Raw genomic sequence first — 27,419 nt, forward strand, 5'->3', positions numbered from 1 at the left:
GTGGGAACCTTGGCTCCCCAGGACTATGGCCAGCGTAGCTGACACTGTGGGACAGAGTTCAGACCTGGGGGATTTCCCACACATGAGGCAGGCATGGAGCTGCTCCCTGCATTGCTACCTGAGCAGGCAAGAACCTCACCAGTCTGGTTATTTGCTATTCATCATTATGGGATGGGAGAGATCAGTTCAAACTGGGATAACCCTGATTTCCCCTGCCTCCTTCCCATCACCTTGAATGCGCATCATTATCACTACTAAAGTGAAGAAAAAGACATCTTTTGCTATTCTTGAAACACTTTTGCATAAAATACTCTTTCCATAAAATACTCTTTGCATTCAAAAGAGAGCTGCACAGAAAGGGACTCTTGCAAACATGTCTGCCCTAAATCTGTCCTCTGTGGTCTCACATGCACTGCTGGTCCATCTGGTCAATAAGAATGGTAAGGACACTGGCTACTGGTGGGAGCTGAAGAAACTGATTTAAGGCTGTGGTTGTACTCAGTCTCTGACATGAGTAGGTGACTGCTGCTGGGTGAAGATCACAGGCACCAGGCAAGCCTTGGTGGGTATGCAGCACTCCCAGTGTTTTGTGCCTCCTCTGTTTATGAGTTTCTCTACCCATTAAATGACCTTTATGGGAGAAGGATGTACTGGAAACGTTAAGGAGATACTGGAAATACCAAGTTAATATTTCCTGGCACACTATGTGCTGTTACAAGTAAGAGGTTAGCAGGCTCTCTTCTCTCCCTGTGCCCATCCACATCCTGGCTTCCAGACTCCTGATCACTTCTGAGAGCTGCTCCCTTGGGAGTGAGTCACCTTACCTCACTTCAGTTGTCTGCCTCCAAAAGTCAGCAGAGAGAGACTGGCATCTCTAGAGAATTATTTAATCCATCCTAATATTATCGGGATGGATCTCAGTGCCTCTTCTCCTGCAGTTACCAATCTCTATACTGCTTTTACAGGGAGCCTAGATGAGCAGACAACACTGAAACAAGGCAAGATGAATTTTGATTTGCTCTGCTTGCTTGTCAGCACTCTGCATGAGAGGAACTGTCTCATGTTAGAAGGATGAAAAGTGGGAATAATGTCTCCTAAGATGCATTTGTCTTCCTTGTGAATTTTGACTGTGTGTGATTTTTAGAGCAAATAGGGGAAAAGTTTGGTTGCTCTCTTGTATCGCTGAAATATTAACTCATAGAAAAACCTTTACAAGTGTTGAGAAGACTAATTAAATAATAGTACTTACTGTATTCTGGGCTATATGCAGGTGCAAAATGACATTACCTCTTCCCTTAAATCCCAAATGAGAGGAGAAAGCAAAAAGCAATGGAGCCAGTAGGAAAATGAACAGCATGTTTCTTCTGTTTATTTACATAATTTCTATAGAGCATAGTAAGAAAGCTACTAGGTGATTCAGTATGTTGAAATACACATCTCAGACTCCAAAACATTTCTCATTTAATTGTGCTTTTCTCTGAATATGTCTTCAAGTCTTTCATTCTGGTCAATGCAGGGGACAAAGGAAATTTAGCATCACTTGTCACGAATGAGTGAGATCCCTGAAGAACATGAAAAGGGCTGCAGTGCATTCCTATTGATCTTTCTTGCTGTATTTTTGTGCGATCTTTTCTCACAGAGACATTACTTGAAAGAGTTTTATAATCTTTTTGATGTATAAAATCCTATCAGCCTTTCAAGGCAGAAAATACTTTTATGCTGAACCTGTCAGTTTTCTTCCCTAATATTCCCCCTGCATGTAGAATAAAATAACTCTTCTTCCCTCTGAAAAGTGAATTGAAGGCTAGCAATACACACATGATGTTGGGTTTTCTTGCTTCATGGTAAAACTGTCATAAAAAGACAACAGTGTTAAATACGCATACACAGAAAACCATACAATGACAGTTGATTAAAAAAGCCTTTTCTGCTAGAAGCAAATTTATCACCATCTTTTGCCAATAGGATGCTGTAGTCTACAATATCATTTTTGAGGACAGATTATTATAGCAGAATAAAAAAGCATGAATAGTAATATTGTGAGAAGACAATTTACTAATAGAAAGTCTGAGGATAAATTGTGAAGATGCCTTTGAAAGGAAGAATCATGTGTATTTTTTGAGCAATATTCAACCTTTGAGAAACAAAACATGGATAAGGTGTGAATTTGAAAAGAACTGCATTCGAATGAAAACTAAGGGATAAGCAATCTGCTTATGAATAGGACAAAAAAAAGATTTATCTGGCTTAGCCAACAACGGTGTCTTTTCAAAAGAAAATTTAAACAATTTTTTATGGGGATCAATTTTTCTGTAGTGCAGTTGAAAAAATGAAATAATAAGTATTTTTCTGTCCTATTTAATTGCACTCTTCCATAGTGACAGGAAAATAAATTTAAGAGAATTTAAACAAACAGGTACACTTCAATACACACAGTCTTTTGGTACTTACAATGAGTCTGTTGATATGAACTTGCTGAGGTAACAGTCCCAATGCTGCTGCCACTCCTTGGCGAAATATCCGAAGCAATGTGATATTCAGCTTGTTTACATCCATTTGCAGTGTCTAAAAACCAAAATCAGTTCAAATGAACTCCTTGCTCAAGACATTTAGTTCTCAAGATGACTGATCTCTGGGGCTTTTCACTAATTGTTGTTGGGTTTTTTCCTGTAACAATAATCTGTGTAATCTATGTGCATCACAATATATAATAAGTCCAAAGGTAAATTTAAGTACCTTAAATGCTATTCATTAGCAAAGTACCACCTTTACCCAAGTACACTCAGAAAGGGTTCCAGATGGTTTCGGCTTAATTCCTTGGACAGGTCACAATGTTAAAGATAACACAATTACTACATTAGAAATAAAGTCAAGCATTAAACATCAGTGCATCCTTAAAGAGTGAGATATTGAGTTTGCACAATAAAGATTCTTTTGGAATATTGTCGTAGCATATCTCCCTGAAGGTGAAGAATGAGTCAGACATAGTGAAATCATACAATTTTAATTTTGATTAGCAGTTTCTGAGATCAAAAATGAAACATTCTGGATAATTCCCCATTGTTGAATTTCCTAAAGCTTCCTCATGCAAGTCACAGGATGAGACAAACTATAGCACTGAAGCATTTTCTTTCCCTGTGTTAGAATCAGAGTGAAATTTAGAAGTTTCCTCAAGTTCAGATTCTTTTTGTGAAGTCGGTGGAATTTTACCCAAGAAATAATTTAGGTTCAAATCTTCTGTGTCCAAGAAGACCCAGGTATTGGGTCTCCACATGATGCCTGGTAGACAGTACTTCCATGTGGTACTTTGGGGTCCGCTTCTTTGCTTTCATATCCCTTTTGCAGACAATATGTAGTGGAGAAGAGAGGAAAGATGACTATGTCAGATGGCCACAGAAGCATTCTAATGCTTCTGGCAACTTCTGACTTAGGAAGTTACTAAGTTCTGCCTGAGCCAGTTGACTTGGGATGAAAAAGATTTCTTTTTTTATTTTAAACTTCCTATTTAGAGCCATAGGCCAGCTTGCTGCTCTGAGGAACCAAGCAAGTATTCTTCCTTCCTAACCAGAGCTGCATAAAGAGAATTAAATATCCGTGGGTCAGATATCACACTGGGAATATGGCTATGGTTCAGAAAGAAAGGAAACTTTTTTCTCAAAGAAAAACAACATCACACATTTTGACTGTTGCTCTTTATCAGTATTTATAAGATATAATGTAAAACCATAAAATACTTGCTTTCCTTTTCCACTATCATTTTGATTTTTCTGTCACTACTGAGTGTTTTTCTTTCTTTTCCTCCCTTTTTCTCATTTTTTTACACTACTGGGATTGTCAGGTCTTGATGCATGAGATCTGCTCTTACCACACAGCTGAGCTTTATTTCAACTTGAAGTATGATAAGATTCTTCCATTTAAAATACGCTTTCTACCCTGGCATTTTCAAAATGAAAAATCTTCTCTTTGCTTCTTCTTGAATTAGATATCCTCAGTGGTTACAAAACTGCTCCAACCCTAATCACTGAAATATAGAGATATCTTGAGAGGGGACATATGGAGGTCTAACAGATGTGAAGACTTTGTCTTCTGTACCCCAGACTCATGGAACACCTGAGAAGAACTGGTTTGGAGCTTTGAAGCTGTCAGTACACTGAGACAGCCTGGTCTGAAGATCTTGAGTAAATGAGAAAGGGAGTTTCTGCTGAAATAGAAAGACTGTCATGAGGATCCCTAGAGATCCATTAGGATAGCATAAAGAGTGTCTAAGTTGGTGACCCTGAGTTATGGGGATAATAATAACTGTTGTTAGTGAGCGAACTTAGCAGGCATGAAATCAAAATACATTCATATAAACCTACTCGAGCCAGGTATCATAACACAGTAATAGAGATATTGTTAAATAGTGTGTTAAGACCTCACTGATAAAAACATGGAAATGAAACAGCCAGAAAAATATCTAGCTTCAGAGGCAATAGAAGGTCTTAAAGAGCCTACAAGGAGGTAATAAATTCTCACAGATTTAGTATACTGGGATTGTGGTTCATCTAACCCAGGGACAGTAAAATGTGGTGAAACTCCATTATCTTCAGGAGAGTCACATTTCCGCCTACCAGGTCTGAATTCAGTCCACTGTGTCCTTTAACAAATATTCATCCGAGGCTGCAGTGTGTGTGTGTCTCTGTAACAGCTCCATTGTCCTTCGTGGTCCTGGGGAAAGCCTGAAGACTGCAGCACCCTGTCAGTCTGGCATCAGCTGCTTAAAACTCTCACCTGGTCTTGCAGCCAGAGATTACAGGACCCTTTCAGAAAACCTCTTAAATAGAAGGGAAGAAATTTGCCCTTAAGCCTTACCTCAGGATGCATCTTGTGCAGCTATAAAGATTTTTTAAATTTTGGGGTTGCTTTTTCATTTTTGCCTTTTTTTTTTTTTTTGGTGACTTTCAATCCCAAAAAAACCCAAGAAATATCCGAGGAAGAAGCATCTCACATTTATTCTAAGAATCCCTTGTTTAGCTGTCCATTGAAGGGATCTGCTTCTCCTTTTCAGCTGTCAGTGTGCATCTTAGTTCCTCGGCAATTATAGCAAAAATTAGGTAAGAGTATTACAGGTCACCTTTTTCTACATCAGACACTACAAGGGAGTGTATTTGACTCTTCCTGTCAAAAGGAAAGTAATCAATCCAGAATCTGTCACTTTAGGAATGGAATTTCTTACTCAATCAGTGAAAGGTAATTTACATAAATGCTTGATGGGATCCCAAGAGCACCTGCTTTAGAGTGAGGAGAACATCACAAATGTGCTCTGTGCTCTCTATTATACTTTTTTGGTACTGTATTCATAAAAGCATAAAGCAGAAGTTGACCAGATTCGAGGTGTATCAAGTTCATTCTACTTTGGCCAACTCTGCATGCTTATGGTAAATGATAGGAACAGGGCAAGATTACAGTCTTTTCCCAAGTTCCTTCTGACAAGATCACAACTAATTTATGTCTATTCAGCATAGGCAATGGATCTCCTCAATTACAACAACATTATCAGACTGGGCTGGGATGAAGGCAACACTTGGGGGCATTATATTCTTGACTCTGGCATATGCCTCCTGAAGGTGACTGAAATTTAAGTCTGACCTGAGGGTCTGGTGTAAAATTGCCTTTCTGCAAATTCTTAAGTATAACAATTTTTGTTGAAAAAAGTTAGAAGGAGAAAAAAAAGAAAAAGAAAAGAAATAATATAGAAAAAAAAAAGGAAAAAAAGTCTTAAGTGTTTCTATCAGAACATTTTCAAAAGGTTATTAAAATTTAAATATTTTAATATTATTGTGCCATTCTGATGGCATACCTAGATATTGTTTTGACTATAGTCCACAAAGGTAAGAGATTAGGATAGAAAACTGCTAATGGATGAAGTACAAATGCAACAATACCTGTACAAATGCAACAATACCTAGACAAACAATATAAGGTATCATTATTAAGAGAATCACTCCTTCAATGGAAACCTGACCAGCCATTTACAGGTTATAATTACAAAAATGAAATCCTTATGAGTTCTAATACCACCTGCAAAAAAAAGTGAAATTAACCCCTGTAAAGTAATCCATCTACACAAATAAAACAAAGCGTTAACACAGATACGCAAGTTATGTCTTACTGTGTTCCTCTAGCTGCTCCTTTTGCTTTGGAAAAGAAAGGGCTGAAGCCTCCCAGTAAGACAGCACTAATCCTTTACCTTTGCTCATCTGCAGTGTTTATCATGGATTGCAACCACCTCCCCAAGGAGGTTATAATTTTGAATCCACTGCCTCTGTTGGCAATAGCGACTTGTTGAGCCCAGAGGCGAACACCCTGGACGGCTCATTTTCCTGAGCAATTACCGACCTGGATATTGCAACTGTAGCGACAGTTTCTAGGTTTCTCTGAGTCAAGTAAAAAAGGTAGTTTGAACTAAAGGAGTTTTCTGCCTGTATAATGGAAGACTTGGGAAGGCAGAGCTCCATAAAGGGAAACTCAGCACAGAAATCCACCAAAGATCATTCACAACTGACATCCTACAGGGGCTTCTTAATAAAGATCTTCATGCTAAAGGGACAAACAAATCCCTAACACGAAAGGGAATGTGTAACAGAGAGTCTGAAATAACATTTTTAGGATATTACAATAAACCATAATTTTCCAGGTCAAGTTCTGCTTCTCAAGAAAAATTCAGAGAAGCATCTATTTCTTACATTTTCCTTATCACCAATTATATCCTTTCTGCAATAAGCTTCAAATATACGATTCAGTTTCTGTGCATTGTTGCTCCTTCTGATCCTACCACCACAGATGTTTTCTCAAACCTCCAGCTAAACTGATTACACAGAACAAAAATAATCAAGGATAAAGAAGATTAAAGGTGACAGTATACATCTTAACAATACTTTTATGAAAAAAGATGAAAACTAAATAGAAAAATTATACATGCTAGGAATTTTACATACTTAAGGGCCACGGGGTAGTGAGTTCTATTTTGTGCTAAAACAAAACAAAACAAAAAAAAACCAAACCAACACCCATATTTAGTTAAGTCAAACAAAAGAGAAAGCCCAGAAAGCAATTGTCTTACCTGTCTGTGCTCCAGTTATTTTTATATGTTTTTAAAAAATAAACAAAAATGCTATAAAATGGGAAGGTTTTCTGCACTAAAGCAAATCCTGCACTGTGGCCAAGCTATGGGTTCCTGAGCACCCTGATCTGCTGCCTGCACAGTGAGTGTGTACAGTTCATTAGTGTCACAGTGTTTCATACTGTCACCCTCATCAGACAGCCTCAGCTTTACAACCAAAATAAGGATGGATTCATCAGGAGGGAAGTTGAAAGCGTTGCAGATATATTTGTACAGTTTTGGTGCAGGACTACAACAAATCCGGCAAAAAATTGTGAAAATACCTGAATTTTCTTTCTTTTTTCCCCCTTAAACACATCACATTTTCCTTCCTGTCACTGTTTTAGTATTTGAGATTGCAGCTGCACTGCGCGTCAGGTTAGCCCCTTTGGCTGGCTCAGGTGCCTGATACACATGCACAGAAGATTTTGGCTTTCTAAAATTGTGTGAGTTGTGTCACAGCAGCTCCAGTGCCTCACGTAGTCCATGAAGCACATGGGAGGCAGCATATCCCTAGCCAGCATTATGCAACTACAACAATGCATTTTGCCAAGTGCCACTCCAAAGGGACTTTGCCCTAAGCCAAACTGGTATCTGAGGTACATTCACTCCTCTCCCATTTACCTCTCTCACTACCATATGATTTTCTCCAAGAGGAAAGACCTGCCCTTTTATGAGGTCCACATTAAACTTTGAATTATGTCTGTAAACTAAGATAAAATTCTCATGAGTATAAAATCAATTATTCTTAGTGATTAATTAAAAAGTAGCTTCATGTTTCTGTGTATCAGCAGTTGTCTGCAGTGAACTACTCAAATTTTCATACGTAATATATTTGTGCTAAAACACAATATGACTAGAAATATTGATCTTGGGACATTTAAATACTTCCAATGTCAGTGAGCAATTACTGAATAAAGTGTAGTGAAAATCAACAGAAATAGTAGAAAAATTACAGGCATAAATTAGAGTTCATAAGAGCCAGTTGAGCATTGAGACTCTCGACCTGGAACATGCTTCTATTTAAGTCATCCATTTCCTAATGAGGAGACACTGAGGCTGCAGAATATACAAATCTGCCAAACAATCCCAAATTTCTCATGTAGACTGCAAAAAATATAAATGCTTGTCCAAACACTATTTGGGTGATGGTGATGAGAAAATGGAGCTCTAAGTTTGTTCTGTATAAATATTAGGAAAAAGCGATAGGAATAGGTTACTTTGATTGCTTCAGTCCTGATTAGTCCAGGGAAGTTTGGTATATTTTTATGTCACTTTTCAAGATGTGGCAATGTAGAATTTCACTCACATTTTTCCTAGGAAAAAAACCCAACCCACATTTATTACGAAAAACCTTTCTGTAGAGTAAGCATAATACTTCCTGGAATTATGCATTTCTAATATAGTATTAAATAGCAATTTTGGCTCTTGATCAATTTTTCATGAAAGCATATACATTTAAATATTTATGCATGTTATGAGCTCTCCGAAATTAATCAAAGACAGAAGGAGCACTGATGAGAAATGTAGGGTTAATCCAATTAGTCCAGATAGATGTATAGTTCCCCCTCAAAGTGATTTTCAAGTGAATGTTCATTAAAATATGAGAGAGTGAAAATTTGTAAAATAAAGCTGCCTTTCCCACACTGTGATTAATCCACAGACTTTTATACCATAGGAAGTTGTAGAGGCCAAAGACTGAACATGAGGTAGGAATAGGGCTGGATGCTTAGATGGATGTTGAAAGTCATTAATGTCCCTGGGAAGTGTACAGAAGACATACAAGCTTTGTCATACAGTTGACTATCATATCTCTACCTATCAGAAGTTAAGATGAACTGTAGTGCAACAACAGAAGAATGTTCTCAGTCTGCTGTTGCAAGGTTTGAGTGCAGCCCATCATCCTGGGCTAGACATTGGGTTTCATTCGAGTCCTGTTTGCACAGGTAGGTAGGTACCAGGTGAAGATGATCCTAGAGACTGCTGCATCGCAGAGGCTGAAGATGCCATACCAGGTGTTGAGGTGATACCAGGGCACTCCACTGGCATCCACTGCTCAGACTGGCAAAACTGCCCTGGAGGTGGGTGGGTGATATGACTAAACTGGTTTGCCTCAGCTGTGCGACAGATTTACACTTCTTTTTCCAGAGAGAAGAACTAATTTCTCAAATGAGATCAGCTGATTTAGAGCTGATTTGATCAATTCTGTAGGAAGCATCAACACAAGAGTGAGAAATGTTCCATCTGTGAGGTCTGGCTCTTGGCCATGATTCCCTCAATTTCCTCACTGAGCTTACATGCACTTGGGCAGTGAGTCAGTCAGCCACAGGAAGACTCTATGACCTTGATTGATGATTGAAGTGTATGAGAATGAAATTCAGCCTAGTAAGGATTAGGTTTGTTAATGCCTGTCTTCAAGAGGTGCACTTCAATTTCTATCAGTCCTATGTTTTGCACTAACCTCTGGGCTTGCAGTCTGAAAGCGAAAATAAGAGCCAGCTCTTTCAGTGTGGTGTCACAAGGTAATGCGGATTTACTGATCACATCTAATGAGAAGACACAGAGTAGTCTTCCCTATTCCACAGCAAATCTCAGAAGGTAGGTTATTTCATTCTCTTGGCTTCTGAGTTGTGGGGGTCATTCCTGTACCACAGTGTGGGGTAGTTAGTGGGGTGACAGTCTGAAACCAAGTGTTACACTGTCCTCACAATGCTCATTGTACTCAGTTCCCGTTACCTCTTTCCAGGGATATCATTAATGAACCAATCATTAATTATATATTTAGAATTCAGAAAGTACATACAGGTTCCAAAAACCTAATGCACTGTAGATTTCAAAAAACCAGCATCCCACAGCCCTTCCACCTCAGTAGGGGAGTAACCTTATTCAGAGCCAATAAAGTTAATAGGACCTTTCCCGAGTAAGAGGCTTGCAGAATCCCATGTCCTAAAGGCCCATGGAATGCATGCTTATCATTGTTGATGGGATGTAGGAGAGGAGAAGGAAAAGTTATCTACTGTCCATGAGACACACATTTGATGCAGCCTCATCATTAAATAATACCAATACCAGGTCTCTGTATTGTGGGAGCGCTTTGGAAAGGGAGAGGAGCAGAAGGCTGCAGTAATTCTCCTGTTCTTCATGGCTGATTTTCTAGAGCTTCTTTGGGACAGAAGGATCTTTGTACTTCACCACCTTGTGAAAATTAAGCACTAATGATGGAAGGAAACAATTTTCTCCTGTGTTTGTAAGTATATTATTCCTTTTTATAAAAATCAGTCACAATGATACTAGAACTATTTTAAAAAATATTAAACTGGGAGCACTTGAAATTACTTCCAATTGATTACTCGTATGGATGAGAGGCTGAAACATTGCTGTGTCTCTGGCCTTAGCAAGTCTGCCTCAGTTACACTGCTTCAGTTCAATGTCTATAAATGGGAACAATAGAATTTGACTCTTCATGAGATTTTTTTATATCTTAGTAAGATGGAGGTTAGATATATAGAACAGAACTTTTCAGCTTCTTTCATAGATAATTTTAATGTTTCCCCCCAAAATTACTTCCTGTCTTTTTAAAATTTGGAGCTGCATTTCTACAAGGACTGTGATTTTCTTAATCACAAAGTATTTCAGTTTTCTTAAAATAACAGTTGAAGTTTATTTCAAAGTTCTGATAGTTTTCTAGGCTTTTTCCTGCATCCATCCACCTCTCCCTGCTCTCCTCCCTTATGGTAGACAGTTGCAGAGGACAAGATGATGGAAAAGCACAAGACAATGCAGAGATTTGGAAACACAAGGAGAGCTGGGAGAGCTCAGCTGAACACTATTTCAACCTTTTTGTTCTTTGAAAGGCATGCATAATGAGCTCCATAAAATTTTCCTATCTGTCCTCATTCAATATTGGCAAAAAAATTATTCCCTGCATTGCAAAAGAAATTCACAGTGCTATTATGTCCAGTACAACTTTTATGCACAGCATGATTGTACCAGTCACATCCTATTTCATCATCCCAAAGCCAGCTGTAATCCTCAGAGCAAACAGATCCTTTTGAGTCTGTTCAGCACAGCACTATAGAATACATTTGGGTTTTTCTGTTCAATTATTAAACTTCTAGGTAAAGCCAGTGTAAAGTTCGAAATGCCAGAAACCCAGTATTGTTTCTTCTGCTCTTTTTGTAAAACCCTCATTTCAGCTATTAATTCTGTCCAATTATTAAATCTCTTGGTAGAGCCAGTGCAAAGTTCTAAATGCCAGAAAGTCAGTATTGTTTCTTCTTACTCTTTTTGTAAAATCCTCATTTCAGCTGGTTTCTTTCTAACTATTTTTAGTTACTGAAGTTTGAATTCCCATTGCAACTTTGTAAAATGGTCCTTAATACAAAGGTCAATCAAAATGCCTTCTAGAAAAAATGACCGACATAAAACCCCACGCCAAAATCATCCTTTTCATTTTATCTTCAGAATTTTAAATTTAGTTTGTAGCACATATAAACATATATATAAGCTTACAAACTAATGACAAACGAAAGTAGAAACCTAAGACAAACAGCAACTTCCATATCTTTCAGGAACTGATGAGGCCAAAAGACTCCCATTGACTTACTCTTGTTCATAATCTTGCTCTCTGCTTTGAAAATCAAAGTAAGATTTCAGTACTGCTGACATCCTAGCTTTCTGATGCATTTATTTTCAGAGACAAATTTTATTGCTATTTTCATATGAACAAAATCTACCTGAACTCAGACATAATGGGAATGTTATACAAAGAGGCAAACACTTTCCCTTTTTTCTCATAATCATAGTTCTCTGCAGCTCCTAGGCACAGGAAGAAGAAAAGTTGAAATACATCTGGAGAAAAAAGAAAAGAAGTCTTAAAATACATTTGACTCAACTGGAGTTGAGGTATTTACATGAATGGCTGTTCTCGTGATATTCCTGAATAAGGCTCGTGTCCCAGGGCAGTATGCATTAATGGTCCAACACAGCCAAGACTTTGAAAGTAAGAAGTGATTCTTAGCCTTCAACTCTTGAGAGATCAGAATCCCATTTTCAGGAAACAAATGTCCAATAACAAGGGCTTTTTAGCATGATGCAATTCATCAGTATGTTTTGGATCCTTACCTGCTTTCAGCCTTTTAGCCCAAAGAAGTCTGTTTATAGACATTATCATCACCATAATCACAAATTACTGGAATAAAACTCATGTTACTGACTTTACCCTACCTACTTTATCACTCCAAATCAACATGAACCAAGGATAGACAATAAAAGACAACCTTGTAATTCCAGCCCTATGTTCCTTTTACCATTTTGCACTTTAAAGGAAGTTAAGCCAAATGAAGCAAAACCCTTGGGGACCTGCAATTTTTTCTTAGATAAAACTTGAATTATTTTGGGTTTTATTCTGTCATGGAATAATGTGACTGAACATGTCACTTTGTCCCAAGTTTTAGCAAAACTATTACTATAAGTTCAGAAACAAGAAAGCAGGTGAAAAGACAATCTCATGATTTTGGCGACTGTCTCAGGTTCTTTGACCTTTCTGAAGATGCTAATACTGAATGTATTTCAGAAGCTTTTAGGTACAAATTCTCTTTCTCATGATCAGCTGGGCAAGACTGAATTCTCCTCTTCTGTCTAGTACTAAAGAGAGGAGGCACAGGTGAAGGGAAAATACTAACACCACATCTTCAAAGACTGAAGGAGAGTTTTACCTCAACAATTCCTGTTAATAATAATATTGTCTTTTTGAGCAGCTGGTTTCTGGCTTTGATAATACTATCCATACACTGTGACCCAAATGTCCAGGACAAGATTTTGGACTCAACTATTAGAGAAAAAGTTTTCTAAAATGGCTTTCAGGCTAATTTGGGGGACTTTTCTTTAGAGGGGACTCCACTTGTGAGGTCAAAATGAAGAAATGAGGTCAAAGATGAAGAAGTTGTGCTGCCCTGTACAATTGAATGTTACATCTCTAAAATGACAGGGAAACAGGGCCTAATTCATGGATCTTCAATTTCTGTCCTTTATATTCTGATCAGAAGACCAATCTGTGTTCATTTTTTTCAAACAGGCAACACAGCTGTCAAAGCCAAACTGAGATGTTTAGAATGAGAAAAATACATTTTTTCCCCTTTTATTCCTAGAATTGATCACACTTAAAAGAGAATATTGAGAAGTATTTGCATATAGTTCTCTCATTCTCAGACATACACAAAAGCAAAACAATTCGTAATTCTTTCAGTGAGAAATAGCAGTTACAGATTTGGAAGTCCTCCTTTCCTCCCTTCCTTCCTTTCCTTCCTTCCTTCCTTCCAGAAGCAATCTCCCAGATTCCCCTAAGTGACCACAACCTGTGCCATTTGTGTTTGAGAGGTACTGCTCCTCTGTATGAATGCCACAAGTGTACCTTTATGCACACTTCCTGCCTCTTTCCTGCACTGTGGAAACCCAGGAGGTTCCCAGTGGTTCTGTGGCTGCTGTTCCATGTGGGCAGGAAGAGATGCCTGTGAGGAAACACTCAGCTTTTCAGAAACTGAGTGTATGGCTCCCACCCAGAGCAATATCTGTATGATACCTGTCATCTCAAAACAAATGTCCTGCAAATGATGGCAAGAGGACTTCTAGACTTCATAAAAAACCCAACGAACAGGACATCTACCTTATATCCAAGAAAAGAGACTACAATAGCATCTATGTTTGTTAATAAAAGGCTGTATGGCTTCTATCTCAGTTGGTATACAGATAAAATTTATGGCCTAATCCACCAGTGGAGGTGTGTTACTTCAACAAGTTCAGAAGTTAAATGCAAAACCAAAATGAAACAGAAAGCTACAAAGCCTCAGGAAAAGTGGAAGAACATTATTTAAATTTATATATTCATTTACACTTTTTTTCACAGTATCATGCAGAGAAAGACAGGAATGTCATTGGAGACTATGGTTATTGTTGTCTATCTTTCATACATAATGTCTAATTGGAGCAACTAATCTTTAGCTTATTTTGAAAAAATATCTCAATAATCTATCATTTAAAGATCTTGTTCCCGTTTGTTATGATAAGACAGAAATCCATTTTGCAAATGGTCCTCATCAGCAAGGGTTTCTGGGGAGAAAATCCACTGACATTATCCCACTGAAACTCATGACTTCCAGAGAGACACTGGCTGCACACAGCAGAACACAGATGTGCCAGGCCTGCACAGCCTCTGGTCAGCACACAGGAACAAATTCAGTGGATCCAATCCATGCTGAATTAAACATGCACTGTATTTTCAAGGATGCAGATGTGAATTTACTGGAGAGCTTTAAAGAGCTTTATTTCCTCCATTATCCTCACTTCCCACTTCCCTGCTGTGTTTTATCTTCTCTTCACACCCTGCTGGCAAATCATATATTTTGGACAGCTTTCATGTCCTATCTTTTACTCCTCCAAAAGATAGAGATATCACACTGTTGTGCAGCAGTCTAAATGTATATATTATATCCATTCATCCCCTCTCTCGTCAGCCCTGCGCAGCAGAGCCCTTATCATACAACTCAATATGAGGGTGTAGTCCCACTACACCACCCAACAGGATGGCAAGATAGTACCAGAGGTGTATGTACAGCAAAGGGCTCAGCCCCATCTCTATCATAATTTTGCTATCATGGCTTTGCATACAGCAAATTGCCCTATATCCAGAAACCATCAATACAGTACAAAGCAGCAGGGTATCATGTCACTTCAATGAAAAATGTGGTAGGTTACTGCAAATGGGGTACCTGATTGCCAACATCATTAGGGTTGGCAGGGCTCCTCCTCAGTCTGCCAACTAATCCCTCTTTTGCCTTTTCTTTGCGTTAGAACTAAAACCAACAAACCTGCCTTACCAGCCTCATTAATATCTTGTGTCTGTAGTAGTAGAGGAATGTTCATTTAACTACCCAAAACAATGTTGAACAAAAATAATCGACCATCAAAGGACTAACTGCATGCTGGGATGAACAAAGACACAAAAGATTAACTGTCTATTCCAGCTTCTCATTTCTATGATCTTTTCCCCACTGAATATAAAATTCCCAGAAAAACTTCCAGAAATTGCCTGATTAAATGGCTGAAGGGGAAAGAGAAAAGTAAAACAATAAAAAAATAATGAAAACCATTTTATAAAGAAATCTCTGTGTTTTAAGCAAATGAAACAGTAAGAGGAAGGTAAACTTTCTCAAATATTCTCTGTTGTTGTAGGAAAACAGTTTTCAAAATGTGATTTTTTTTAACTGTAATTTTTTCACAAATTGGTACTGCAAGAAACAAGAGAAATAAAATCAGTGAAGCTGTCTGCCATAGCTGAGACCCCTTTGCCATCAATTTTTCATCTCACTCTCATCACAGGATACAGGAATATATGAGGGAAAATTCTCTGTACAACTCCATAAACACATGCTTTATATCTGCCATGTTAGATAAACTCTACTCAGTAAAACTTGTCTCTGTTGGTCTACACACAAGCATTTCATCCTCTCATCAACACAGCCCATCATAGGTAACAGACCTGTGTCTGTCTCTCAAGAGCGTTTCGGTATCTTTTACTCTTCTGAGAGCTGATCAGCCTCTGCTGTGAGGGTCCCAGTCATGTGCATGACTGAAAGCATCTCATTTTCATCTGCCCTTATCAGTGGTGTTTATAAGTCAGCTGAAAGGAAAGCAAGCCCCATTCATGCACTGCCAGCTACTCCAGCAGGGGACCCAAGCCATCCCAGGCATTCTGAGGTGCGCTCACCTGGGAGAATACCACATAAGAGCAGGAGTTCTTCCTGTGTACTGCTAGAACGAGGCTGTACAAAAGGGACACTTTCATCACCATTAGAGATCTGTGTAAACAGGTACATGGAATTATGCTATGCAAGTGAGGCAAAGAGTAGGACCTGTATTCAGCAAGAGCTCACCAGTCCCACACGGACTGATGCAGCTCCTGGTGAATTCCTCGGAATGTATTTCTTCAGAGGGATTTTTGGACAGCTGCTGCATTGCCCTAACCAACAACATGGGTTTCTAATAGACAGAATTGTTATTTGTAGAATCATCTCTTAGTCATCCATATAGTGATTTTATTTCTTCCTTTACTATTGCATACATTGCAGTTCTTGGGTTGGGTCTTTTTTGTCAGACAGGTACAACATAGTCCAGGATGCTCCTCTGTTAAAGGCAGGGGTTTTTCTATTCTTTCTAAACAATTTCAAACACACAGTGAAGGTTTATGCCATACTGGGTGACAGAGAGAGCAAGAATGCAAGGAGAAGAAAAACTTTAGCAAAAAATAGTAACTCCCATTCACATTTACAGTTCTTTTCATGTGGACATGCAGTTCTTTTCATAGCTCTTCTAACAGTGGACTATGAATATTCATCAGGTCTGAATAACCAAAAGTACACCAAGACCAAGTGCTGCTTATCTTAGAAACAGGAAAACGTATGTAATGTCAATGCTGTAAGTAAAAAGATTTGGACACCCAACACAGAATTCTGGCCAACATCCCTTGCTATCTCTTTTTTTGAGTTTTTGGCGTTATGCTTTATATTTTATGTCAGAAAATTTTAGTGTCCTAACCCTAACAAAGGTTAAAAATGTTAAGCTCTACACAGATTTTAAAGTACAGAAACAGAAGACTTCCTATATATCATTTGCAAAGACAATTACATCTAAGTTCTTTTTATGTATTACCTCCTGAGTGCATCGAATCATAGAATCATAGAATGGCTTGAGCTGGAAGGGATCACAGAATCAATTAACACAGAATCAACCATCTAGTTCCAAGCCCCCTGCTACAGGCAGGAACACTTTCCACTAGACCAGATTGCTCAGAGTCCCATCCAACCTCTCCTTGAGCATTTCCAAGGATGGGGCATCCACAATTTCTCTGGGCAACCTGTTACTGTGCCTCATAGAAAAGAGTTTTTATTTTTCGTATCTAATGTAAAGCTACTCTCTTTCAGCTTGAAGCCATTTCCCCTTATCCTGTCTCTACATGCCCTTGTAAAAAGTTTATCTCCATCCTTTTTGTGGGCTCTCTTCAGGTACTGGAACGTCACTCAGAAACCCTCTCTTTTTCAGGCCAAACAATCCCAATTCTCTCAGCCTTGCCTCCCAGGCAAGGTGCTCCATCCCTCCAATCAATTTGGTGGCTCTCTGCTGGACTCACTCCAACAGGTTGGTGTCCTTCCTGTGCTGGGGACCCCAGAGCTGTTATTTTGTATTTAACCATGTGTGCTCTTTTCTGTTTGTAGCATGTATTATACACCATTAAATATTCTTCTATTTTATTAAGAACAACTTTTGCAGTTAACTGCCATCATAATATATTATATAACTAATATACAAAACACAAGAAATGCATTTAAATTACCTGCATAACCTGACTGAGATGGGAACTTCATCATGTCAGCTGAATGGTGTCTTTTTTTACCTAACATAATTTGAAAACATATCTATGATTCATGAGTCTTTTAAAATTAGACTATAATCAGAGATTCTAAGCTCTGACTTTCACCTAACTGTGAAGATTTTAAATTTCATTTAAATTCTGTATTCTGTGTCTTCTCTGTCTTCTGCATTAGCAAATCATATAGAGATTATATAGATCATAGAGCAGCTCACAAATGAAAAAAAATACATTTTCAAAAATATTTTTAAAAATTCAATGAATAAATAATAATATCTTTCCATTTTGTAGGAGTCCAAATACATTCAACCTTTAACTTGAACAGCCATTCTGCCATTTACATAAATAAAAAATTCAAATCTTCATTCAGTGACTCAAACATTTTAATTTTAATATGTTTAAGATGGTTTAGTAAAAGAAAGTAGAATTGACAGCTACATAAGAAAAATGACAATTTTTGTTATTTAACGATGTTTTTCACAAATCTTTCATGCAAGAAAGAAGCTGCAAGTTGACAGTTTATGTCCTTAAGGAAGATGAGTCTTTGTATATATGAGAATTTTTAAGGTCATATCCTTAAGGTATTTATGCACACCTGTGTATTCAAACTTCAAGTACAACTGAACACGTCGAGCTTTAATTGTTAGTAGAGGATGTAGTTGTTTACCTTAGAGTGAAGAAGTATTACATCTGGTTGTAAAGAGAAGCAGCAGTGCCATTCTTGGTTCAAAGATGAAATAATGGGAAGGTATGTGATGAGAGCTGTTACTAAGAAGCAATAACAGACTGCCTTAGAAACTTGGAAAAGCAGAAAAGAGAATTGGGAATACAGACTTAATGTTATCAATCAGTTTCCATCCCCCATGGGAATTTTACACTCAAATATTCAAATTCCATTAAGTAAATTTGATGAAAGACAACATTTCACACCATAGTGATATTTGCACTTCCGTAGTGCCTTTAATTTGGGTTTTTTTGGACATGAGTTTGCTTGCTATAAGAAGGTTGCAATTCAGCGTTTCCTAAAGAGCTTTATAACGAATATGACCTCAAGCTGGGGCTGCACATCTATCTGCAGTGCAAACCCACTTGCAGGCTGCTTGGAATTCTGACAACAGTGACCACGGCAGCGGCAGTGCAACCCCAGCCTAAGGCTCTTGTCTTACGTATTCTGCAGATCTGGAAAAGACAGTCTGCCCATGACAGCTCCACCTTGTGAAAGGTTCCACTGAGTATGGCCACAAATGAAAAAAAACCTTTAGGAGACACAGAGAAATATTTTGTGAGCTACAAATACAGCCCAGCCCTCCAGGAAGCCTGCTGCCCTCCTTTCAAATCCAGACAGTGCTGACACCTGGACATCCCCCTTTCATGAAAACCTAAAGTGCTTCTTCATGCAGAAAACTGCGAAGGTTGTGGAAAGACTAGAAATAGAATAATAGAAATCGTGCTGCTGTGAAGAAGGGTAATTCTTACTGCTCTAGATAACCATATAAATACTGTAAAGTCTACATGACGTTCTGTAAAGTCTACATTAAAACAAAAGAAGGCTACATGAATGGCTGGCAATGCCTAAAGGAAGAAAAGGAAGAAAATCTATCAGTGGGTAGCTAGGGCCAGCAGACTTAAGTATATGTAAGCTGTTTCTGTTTAAATATTAACAGGGATACACACTGAGATGGCAAAATTTTCATAATCCTAGAGAAAAGAAAGAAGGAGATTCTAGGTATCTTTTGAGGGATAAGAAATTATGGGTGATAGTAATTTGATGTATATATTCTATTCCAGAAGTAATCATATTGGATGTCTAAAGAGCAAACAGAAGGGTAAACCGGCAAATATGCAGGAACAGATGACCTCTTTCAGAAAACTGCTCATAGCAATTTTGTGCCAGTCAACATGCTTATTTAGAGGTCTGTTGAGTCACACAGTCATACAGAAATGTGAAGATAATGCAGAAGCTTGGAGATAACTCAGAATCAGGGATCATGGGATAACTAGGTAGGTCAGATACACTGGATGATTCAGGTGAAGTTCACCTGAACATCATGTACTTAATATGACTGAACTCCAGACAATAAAAATTTTGGAACAGCATGTGTAGTTCACCTGTAAAGAAATGTTTTTAAAAAAGGAGTGATTCATAAAGTGAGTCAGGGTTCATATCTGATAAACAAATGAACAGATCCAGGAAAACATGGAGGGGTTATGTGAATACAATCCCTATTTAACATCTGAACTGACTGAATGATGTACAGCCACATAAGGGAGGTAATAAAATTCAGTTAATATATCTTTTATCTTGGTAATCAACAGAAAGAATTACATGCATGCTGTCATTTTCTACCACTTTTCAATCCATTAATGTCTCGTACATGCTGGTGATTAGGAGCAGGACCATGACCATGACCACACACATTCACATGCACACAGCTTCTGTGGGATGTAATGATTTTGTAATTCTCCAGCTGCTTCCAGTTCTGTAAACACTTATTGACTTTGTTTCTGCTAATGAGCTGAGACTTACCCAGTGACACAAAACACCTGAGGGGCAACCTGCACAGACTGCAATTAAGTCTTGGTTCCTGCTTCTGTTATTTAATTAGTAACATCAATTTTGAACACTGCGCATACTGATCCCAGAATATACATGCAATTACCAAAAACCATTAAACCCTATTTTTTAAATTACATGCCAAGGAGAAATGCTTTTAAAATATAAAAATAATGTAACCAAAACATTTTTTATGCTGTGTCTCTTCTGGACAAGCTTAACAGTTCTTCACATTACAGGATAATTCCTACTTCTGTCTAGTATCAGTGGACCCAGGATATAATGATTTCATAAAAATTGTTCTCCTCTGCAGAAATCTCAGAACATGTTTTCCTACAGAACAATGTAAAAATGCAGAGTGTGCATAGAAGTGAGTTTGGCCCTGGGAGCACCATGTACCTTTTTCTACTCTACATAGATGTATACCGAAGAAGGTAAAGTGTTCAGTGGTTACTCAGGGTTTCAATGTCTCTGTTTTACTTTGGATCCTCTTTCACCTGCCTGCAACTAATGAGCACTCCACAGTTCCAGAGCTGTTAGGCATAGTGCATAAGTGCATAACCCAGAATACTGAGGTGAGCATCCATGCCAGAGAGAGCTCTCCTTTCAATCCTACGGTCATATAACATACGAAGCCTGGGAACCAGGTCTATGCCTACAGGACTATACTGCCTTCTATATCACCAAGATGAAGAAAACTAGGTTTCTCTGATTAGCTCTTGCCCTTACACCCTATAGAGGCCAGACACTGCAAATCAGCAATTGATCTGGGTCTCTGTCGAGCCTGAAAAAAGCCAGATGTGGGGAAGAAGTGCAGATGCCTTTGGCAGTGGCAGAGGTTTGATTTCGGGAAAAGCTCTAGGCTTCTGCTGAACTGGGAAGTCTATGATGGTGAATGAAATGGATTGGAATTCTTAATGAACTTCAAATAGACAGAAACCTGTGATCGGTGACCCACTGCTGTTCAAAGAAGCACAAAAGTAAGTATTACTTCACCACCGTGAAGACAACTACTCCAAAGCAGTTGCTGGAACTTGACATGGGATTGCTTAGACTGGAGGAGAGAAGGTACAGGTGCATAAATACCTGATGGGAGGGAGCAGAGAAGACAGCTCCAGGTTCCTCTCAGCGCTGTCCAGAGACAGGGAGGCAATATGCAAATTATGTAAGTGTGAGTTTGCAGTCACTGAACTCAGCAGCAGTGCCCCCAGCAGCTTCTGTGGTATAGGTTTCAACCCTAAACCTTGTTTCATTCATTAGGAACAGCAGAAGTGCATATAGAAGCTGCAGGAAGGCTACCTTCTCAGGCATTGTAATTAAAAAAAAAAACCCGCTGTTTTCCCCTTAGACCTTGCTAGAGATCAAAGCACTCTTGCAGAAGCTGTCAGATTTGGATAAATTTCTGAGACTAAATATGATTTAAAGTTAACACCCAGTGTTTCTGGGTGCCTTCTCACCTGCCCAGTATTTCTTTATGGCAGTGAAGATGCCATGCAAGTACACGGTTTCAGAGTTTTTCTGCTTGATCATTTCTGACTAAAGTCCTCTCCCTTTATAGTTCATGAAATATTAAATTGAACCTAGACCCAGGATACTAAAGACAATTGCATATGCTGATGATTGTTCTAATTCAATCATTACACTAAGATTAAGTATACTTTGTTGCAGCAGAGTTACTATCATTGCAAGGCAGAACACAAACAATTTTCTTCCTTCTGGAAAGGACACATTTAGGCATACAGAACTTTTAAACAAAAGATGAAGAGTCATACAGGATGTGGTTTGAAGATTTCTCCAAATATGATAAAAGCTATCCTCTTATTTTGGTAGCTTCATCTTACTCTTCCTCGCCCCCTCACCAGCTGTTATTTTTCTGTATGTGAAACACATCCAAACCATTTCACACATAGAAAACCAAAAAAACCTCCAACCCCAAATCAAGTTAAGAATAGAGTAATTCAAACATATGACAACATGATATCCAAAAAACCAGTCACTTTAGTCATTCAACTGATAAGTCAAACACCACATTGTTAGAATTTAATTAGCAGCCATTGCAGACATTCACAAATGGCACAATGGAGTGGAAAATCTTGGCTGGGAGATGATAACAGAACTGTAATGCCTGATGTTGTCTATCCTTTCCCTCCACATCCTTCACAGCCTCTAATGATGTAAGAGACATCTTTCAAAAGAACATTTCTGTACCTTTAGAATAATTTGAAAATTACCCATGCACTGACTTTGAATGGTCAAAGTCCTTAGAAAAGGATACAATAATTTATGTCCAATTTAGTAACTCATATTTTCACCTAACTGCAAACTATTTCAGAGATAAAGGTGACAACTACCCTATGTCCCCAACACCACAGTGTCTTTGCAGCATCAGAGCCTGATAAAAGTTCTGTCAGCCATTCAATACTGAATAAATAAAATTTAAGTGACATAAAATAAAATATAAGACCATTAAATCACTTCCTTCACTCAGGATGAGGGCTGCCATGATACATGGAGACTTTCCAACAGGAATTTATTAGGGTAATGTTGCTTTGATTACTGTGGGAAATAACTTCTGTGCTTTAAATGTATAGAAAATTATTCACAACTGTATCAACATCTTTGCAAAAATCATAAAATGAACTGGATAAAATGTGTATTATCTTACTCCACATAAGCCAAAGTAATGACAAAATTTTTTTTGTTTTGATGGTGTTTGACAACAGCACTCCATCATTAGCGTGTATCTTTGTTACGGGCTTATTATCACTTAACTCCTACTGCTCAGCTGTCTCTCTGTATAAGGTATATGGAACATATACTAACAAATTAATCTCCAAAACAAATGGTTTTTTTCCTCTGTCAATATCTTGGTGGGAAAAAAACAAGGTTTGAGAGAGACAAGCTTCAGAAACTGATGTCCAAAAACAACTTACTTCCAATTTGAGGCAACAATTAAGCAATATTCATCATTCAAAAGCCCTTATCCAAGCAATCAATGCGAAATAGCAGTTTAAATTCTAAAAATGTAACCACCTTCCTAACCTGGACAAACACCAGCTGAATATCATGCATGTTTCCACTGAAAGATTGTGGCCAAGAACAGATACATTGCAGCTCTGGAAAAAAAGGAATAAAAGGTTTACAAATACGGCATATGGCCCTGAAGGGTTCTGGCAAATGGGGTCCAGAGAACTTGTGGGCTGGGGTAGGATGGTACTGTTGTGATGTTCCCTCTCCACACAGTCTATTCAGCCTCTTTTCTTCAGAGAGACCACTGATCTCTTGCCTCAGCTAGTGGAAGAGAACTTTTAACCAAGTACAGCTTTGCACATGCTGCAAAGACGAACTTCCAGTTCATGAAAAAACACAAAGGCAGGTTTGCAGTAGGATGCTGGACAATGAATTTTCTAGCTGCAACAAAGGTACTTGTCCTTTTTACTGCTTTTCATCAATAAGGTTAAATAGAGGCAGCCATGATATTAATTTCAGCATTCAAATCTGGCAAAGCCTAAAAAAACCCTAGTGATTAATATCTCCTGTACCGAATTCATGATTCAAAAAGCACTATTATTACTGAATAAATCAAACCTAGGCATATAACCAAGGTGTGTTCCAATAACACATCAGGAGAGTGTGTTCAAGATCTGACTACACCTGATAGACTTGCATGCCCCTAAGCACGTCTGCAGTGGGATATGCAGCTTGCTGCAAAACCCCCATACAATAGGGAGGCAGCTGGCAGTTCTGCTTCCTGACCATTCCTGAGACTCACACATAAATGCAGTGCAAAACTACTATGTGGAAAAACACTGTAAATCACACATAGTGATTAATCACATTAATCCAAATGTAGTCAATGTGTTACAATATTTCTCCCAATCAAAGGAGGCTTTAAAATAGTCATATAATTTAATGTTGTATCTTTTGAGTGGCTTTCTATATATGAGAAATAGCTGAACTAATAGCAAGTCTTTTAAAAGAAACAAATATGATCTTCATTGGTGCTATTATTTTACTTTAACAATTTATATACATCGAGCAGTTGATCAAAAAATTAAATATTAATTGAACAGGGAGAAGAGCTGAGACATTCTTTTTTTAGCAGTGGTACAGACCTTCCAGCACTTAAACTAACATGACAGATGCAGGGTGACAAAAAGAAAACCAAGGAAAATTATTAAAAGAGCGAGAGGCAAAGATTTGATTTAATGATATAAAAATTAAACAGAACTCCTGAGATGTCTTGTTTTTATCAAACTGAAGGCGTGGGAGGAAAGTGATTTGTGGCAAAAAGTTTTTGCTTCAGTGTGACAGAAGCCTGTGATTCACAGAGATAACAGCGAGTACTTTTCATCTAAAAGGATGTACATTACAAACTGATTTCCAAACTATACACAGCATTAATTATACAAAATTCTGCCATTTATCACAGAAATTCAGCTATCAGTGGGAGAAAGAGAACAAGTAATGAAGGCAGGAAATTCAAAGCACATGCTCTCACGCCCCCGTTCTCACAAACCCACCCTCTAGGTTTTCCAGTGAATCTTTCTCTTTTTCTAATGCTCATGGTGAATAATGACCTGCAATAAAGGCAGGATGTTTAAGTTCTGCAAAGCAGAGCTCAGCAGGCCTGCAAGTTACCGTCTTTTCTGACACAATACACGCAACAAATGACAAACTGTTTGCCACATCCCACCAGTTTACTTTCTGCCACCAAATAATGGATGCCTGCTATTATTGATACCATGACAGCAGTTATCCTTCCTGCTCAGGTGGAAGAGGTGTACATTCTGGAGGTCAGTATTTCTTTTCCAGCCCTTGCTCACTGTAGGGCTGCAGAAATACTCAATGCTTTCATCTCTCTAACAAACTGCATCAATGAAGCAAAACTAAATTTTGACTTCCCACTGAAATGAAGACCTAAAAAAAAAAAAAAAAATCAGTCGCTACGAACCGACATTTTCCACTAGGCATTTCACATTTGGGCACATACAGAAAAAAAATAAAGACAATGAAAAAGTAGATTTGGTCAATGTTTCCACCTCTGCAGAAAGAGTGCAGCAGCCAGAAGTCTCCATGGGAGGTGCAGGATGTAAGGTCCGCTACTCTGCCATGCTTGTGGCTGGGAGAACTAATTGTCATCTCCAGGCCTGGAGGAGGAAGGAACCCCCACAGAGTCAACTGGCAGCCTTGACAAAGGAAATCCTGATTTCTCGTCCAGAAACACTTCCATTTTATACAAAGCACATTCAGTCAGTAAATGGTAGAGAAACACAGTCTAGCCTGGTGGTTAGGACACTACCGATGCTTGAATGCTACAGATGCTGTTCTAGTAAATTGCCAGTTAGCTCACATTGGGTAAAAAAATTGTGAAGGTAAGGCAGTGAAAACATCCAATGCAGAAATCCAGAAAAACAGGCACAAATTTAAATATTCAGTTCTAGAACACAAATCAGTTTCATGTTACAAAGACTGAATTTGCACTAAAGAAAAAAAAGAGGAAAGATCTGCATTAAAAAACTAACTTTTGCTACAAAATTTCTACTTCATTTCAAGATAGTGCTGCCAACGTGAATACTCCCTTCAGGTGAATTAAAAATGTCTCTGAATAAAACCTGAAGCTAGAATACATTGACTTCTCTGTTGCTACTTAACTTTTACATTATTATCTCAGCAAGAAATGTCCCTTTATATTTGCATGCTACTTTTATCTATTATCTTTACTTGTCTGGCTCATTTTAATTATTAGCCTGGGAAATTCTGGGGATATTCAAGAAGAGTCTCTCAAAACAGTGACTGTGCAAAAAACCCCAAGGCTTCCTTAGCCATCTGTTCATTAAAACCACTTCCTGCAATTATTTCATCACTTTTGACTTTGTTTTTAAAAATATACTTTCTGGATTTACAAGTTCAAGAACAATCCCCCTCAAACATGAATGAACTTCAAATCTTTCAGAATTGTCTTCCCGAGCCTTGCAAACACTACTATTTCTTTGGGAAACATGAACTGCTACATTTATCTTTTCTAGAATTGAATAATCATAATTGATATCATTAAGTACTGCTAAAATTTTCACTTTCTTGCTAATATATTGAAGTCAACATGCCCATATTCCTGCATGTATTTTAGATGCCAAAACCCATTCTTCTCTCTAGCTGTTCCATAAACTCTGAGACAAGTCTACACAACATTCTTAAACTTCTCCATATAAAAAATGAGAATGAGTTAAACAGAAAGAAATGAAAACAACAGGATGATGTTGTGATGATCATTTTACTCTTATTGAAGAAAAATTAATCTTAAAAAAATCTGAGGGTACAGTTCTCGAGTTGTCTGCTTGCTTTCATAATGTGATGCAGAATCTGGCCTTGCCACTGGCTTTCCACACATTATCTGCCACTTTGGCTATACTGAGATTGAAAGATAAGATAAAAAAGAAAAAAAAAAAAAAAGTAGGCCCTTTCCTCCATGACTTATTAAATCTTCTCAGATCATTTGGCCTGATCTTCAGATAGTGAAAGTGGATGTGGAGCCATTGATGGGAGTTTGCTGATTTACACTGGAAAATTCTTGTTCTTCAGTCATGCTGAAACACAGACCATCTCAGTGCCCCACACTGCTCTGCTGCCACTTCTGTGGGTTACTTCTTGGGGAATGTGTGGGGTTGTTTATTGACACCTCTACTGTTAGAATTTAAATCACTTTTACATAGGCCTCCTGAAGTCTACTGGTTCATGAACAGCAGAATAAGTAACAGACAGATGATATTATGCTACATGTCCTCACATAGCCTAGTGGGGCAGAATCTGTGCAGTGGTGTCATAAATGACTTAAAAATCATATCTACATATACATTTTAGAGGAATGGGAAAAGGCTTTTCTTTGATACCCTTAAGACTGACTTAATAAAAACAGTGTCCCTGAGAATAAAAGGATACTTTTACTTATAAGAGAGCAAGCAGAAACTCAGAACCTATCTTGCTAGAATGAAGATTCAATTAAAACTCCACAGAGGATGCTATTATGAAAGAGTTATATACCAGACGGGCTCAATTTCTTCATAAACTGAGAGGAAAAAACAGATGAGTGATTTTTCAATTAGCTTCAGAATCAGTTTGGAAGCTCTCTAGGAGCAGAAAAGAACCCCTCAACTGCACTGATATAACACTGAACCACATTGAAATGATAAACAGCTACAAATCAGTGTCTGAAAATAGATGTACCTGTTAGGCCACTGGGCTAGTTTTGTTGCTAGTGTAATTTCTCTGAAGTCAATAGTGCTATACAGCCATGTAATTCA

The 27,419-nt window shown here is 38.1% G+C and overlaps 1 protein-coding gene across 1 annotated transcript in view; it reads right to left on the bottom strand.

Moving 5' to 3' along the window:
• The window catches only part of PTPRR (protein tyrosine phosphatase receptor type R), a 126,281-nt gene that overhangs the window by 66,389 nt on the left and 32,473 nt on the right, over nucleotides 1-27,419 (bottom strand). Inside the window, exon 2 of the mRNA XM_069003896.1 lies at nucleotides 2,452-2,565. Coding sequence (XP_068859997.1) covers nucleotides 2,452-2,565 — 114 coding nt within the window. The remainder of the gene's footprint in view (nucleotides 1-2,451; nucleotides 2,566-27,419) is intronic.

Source organism: Aphelocoma coerulescens, chromosome 1A (genome assembly GCF_041296385.1).
Source record: "Aphelocoma coerulescens isolate FSJ_1873_10779 chromosome 1A, UR_Acoe_1.0, whole genome shotgun sequence".
NCBI classification, from domain to species: Eukaryota; Metazoa; Chordata; class Aves; order Passeriformes; family Corvidae; genus Aphelocoma; species Aphelocoma coerulescens.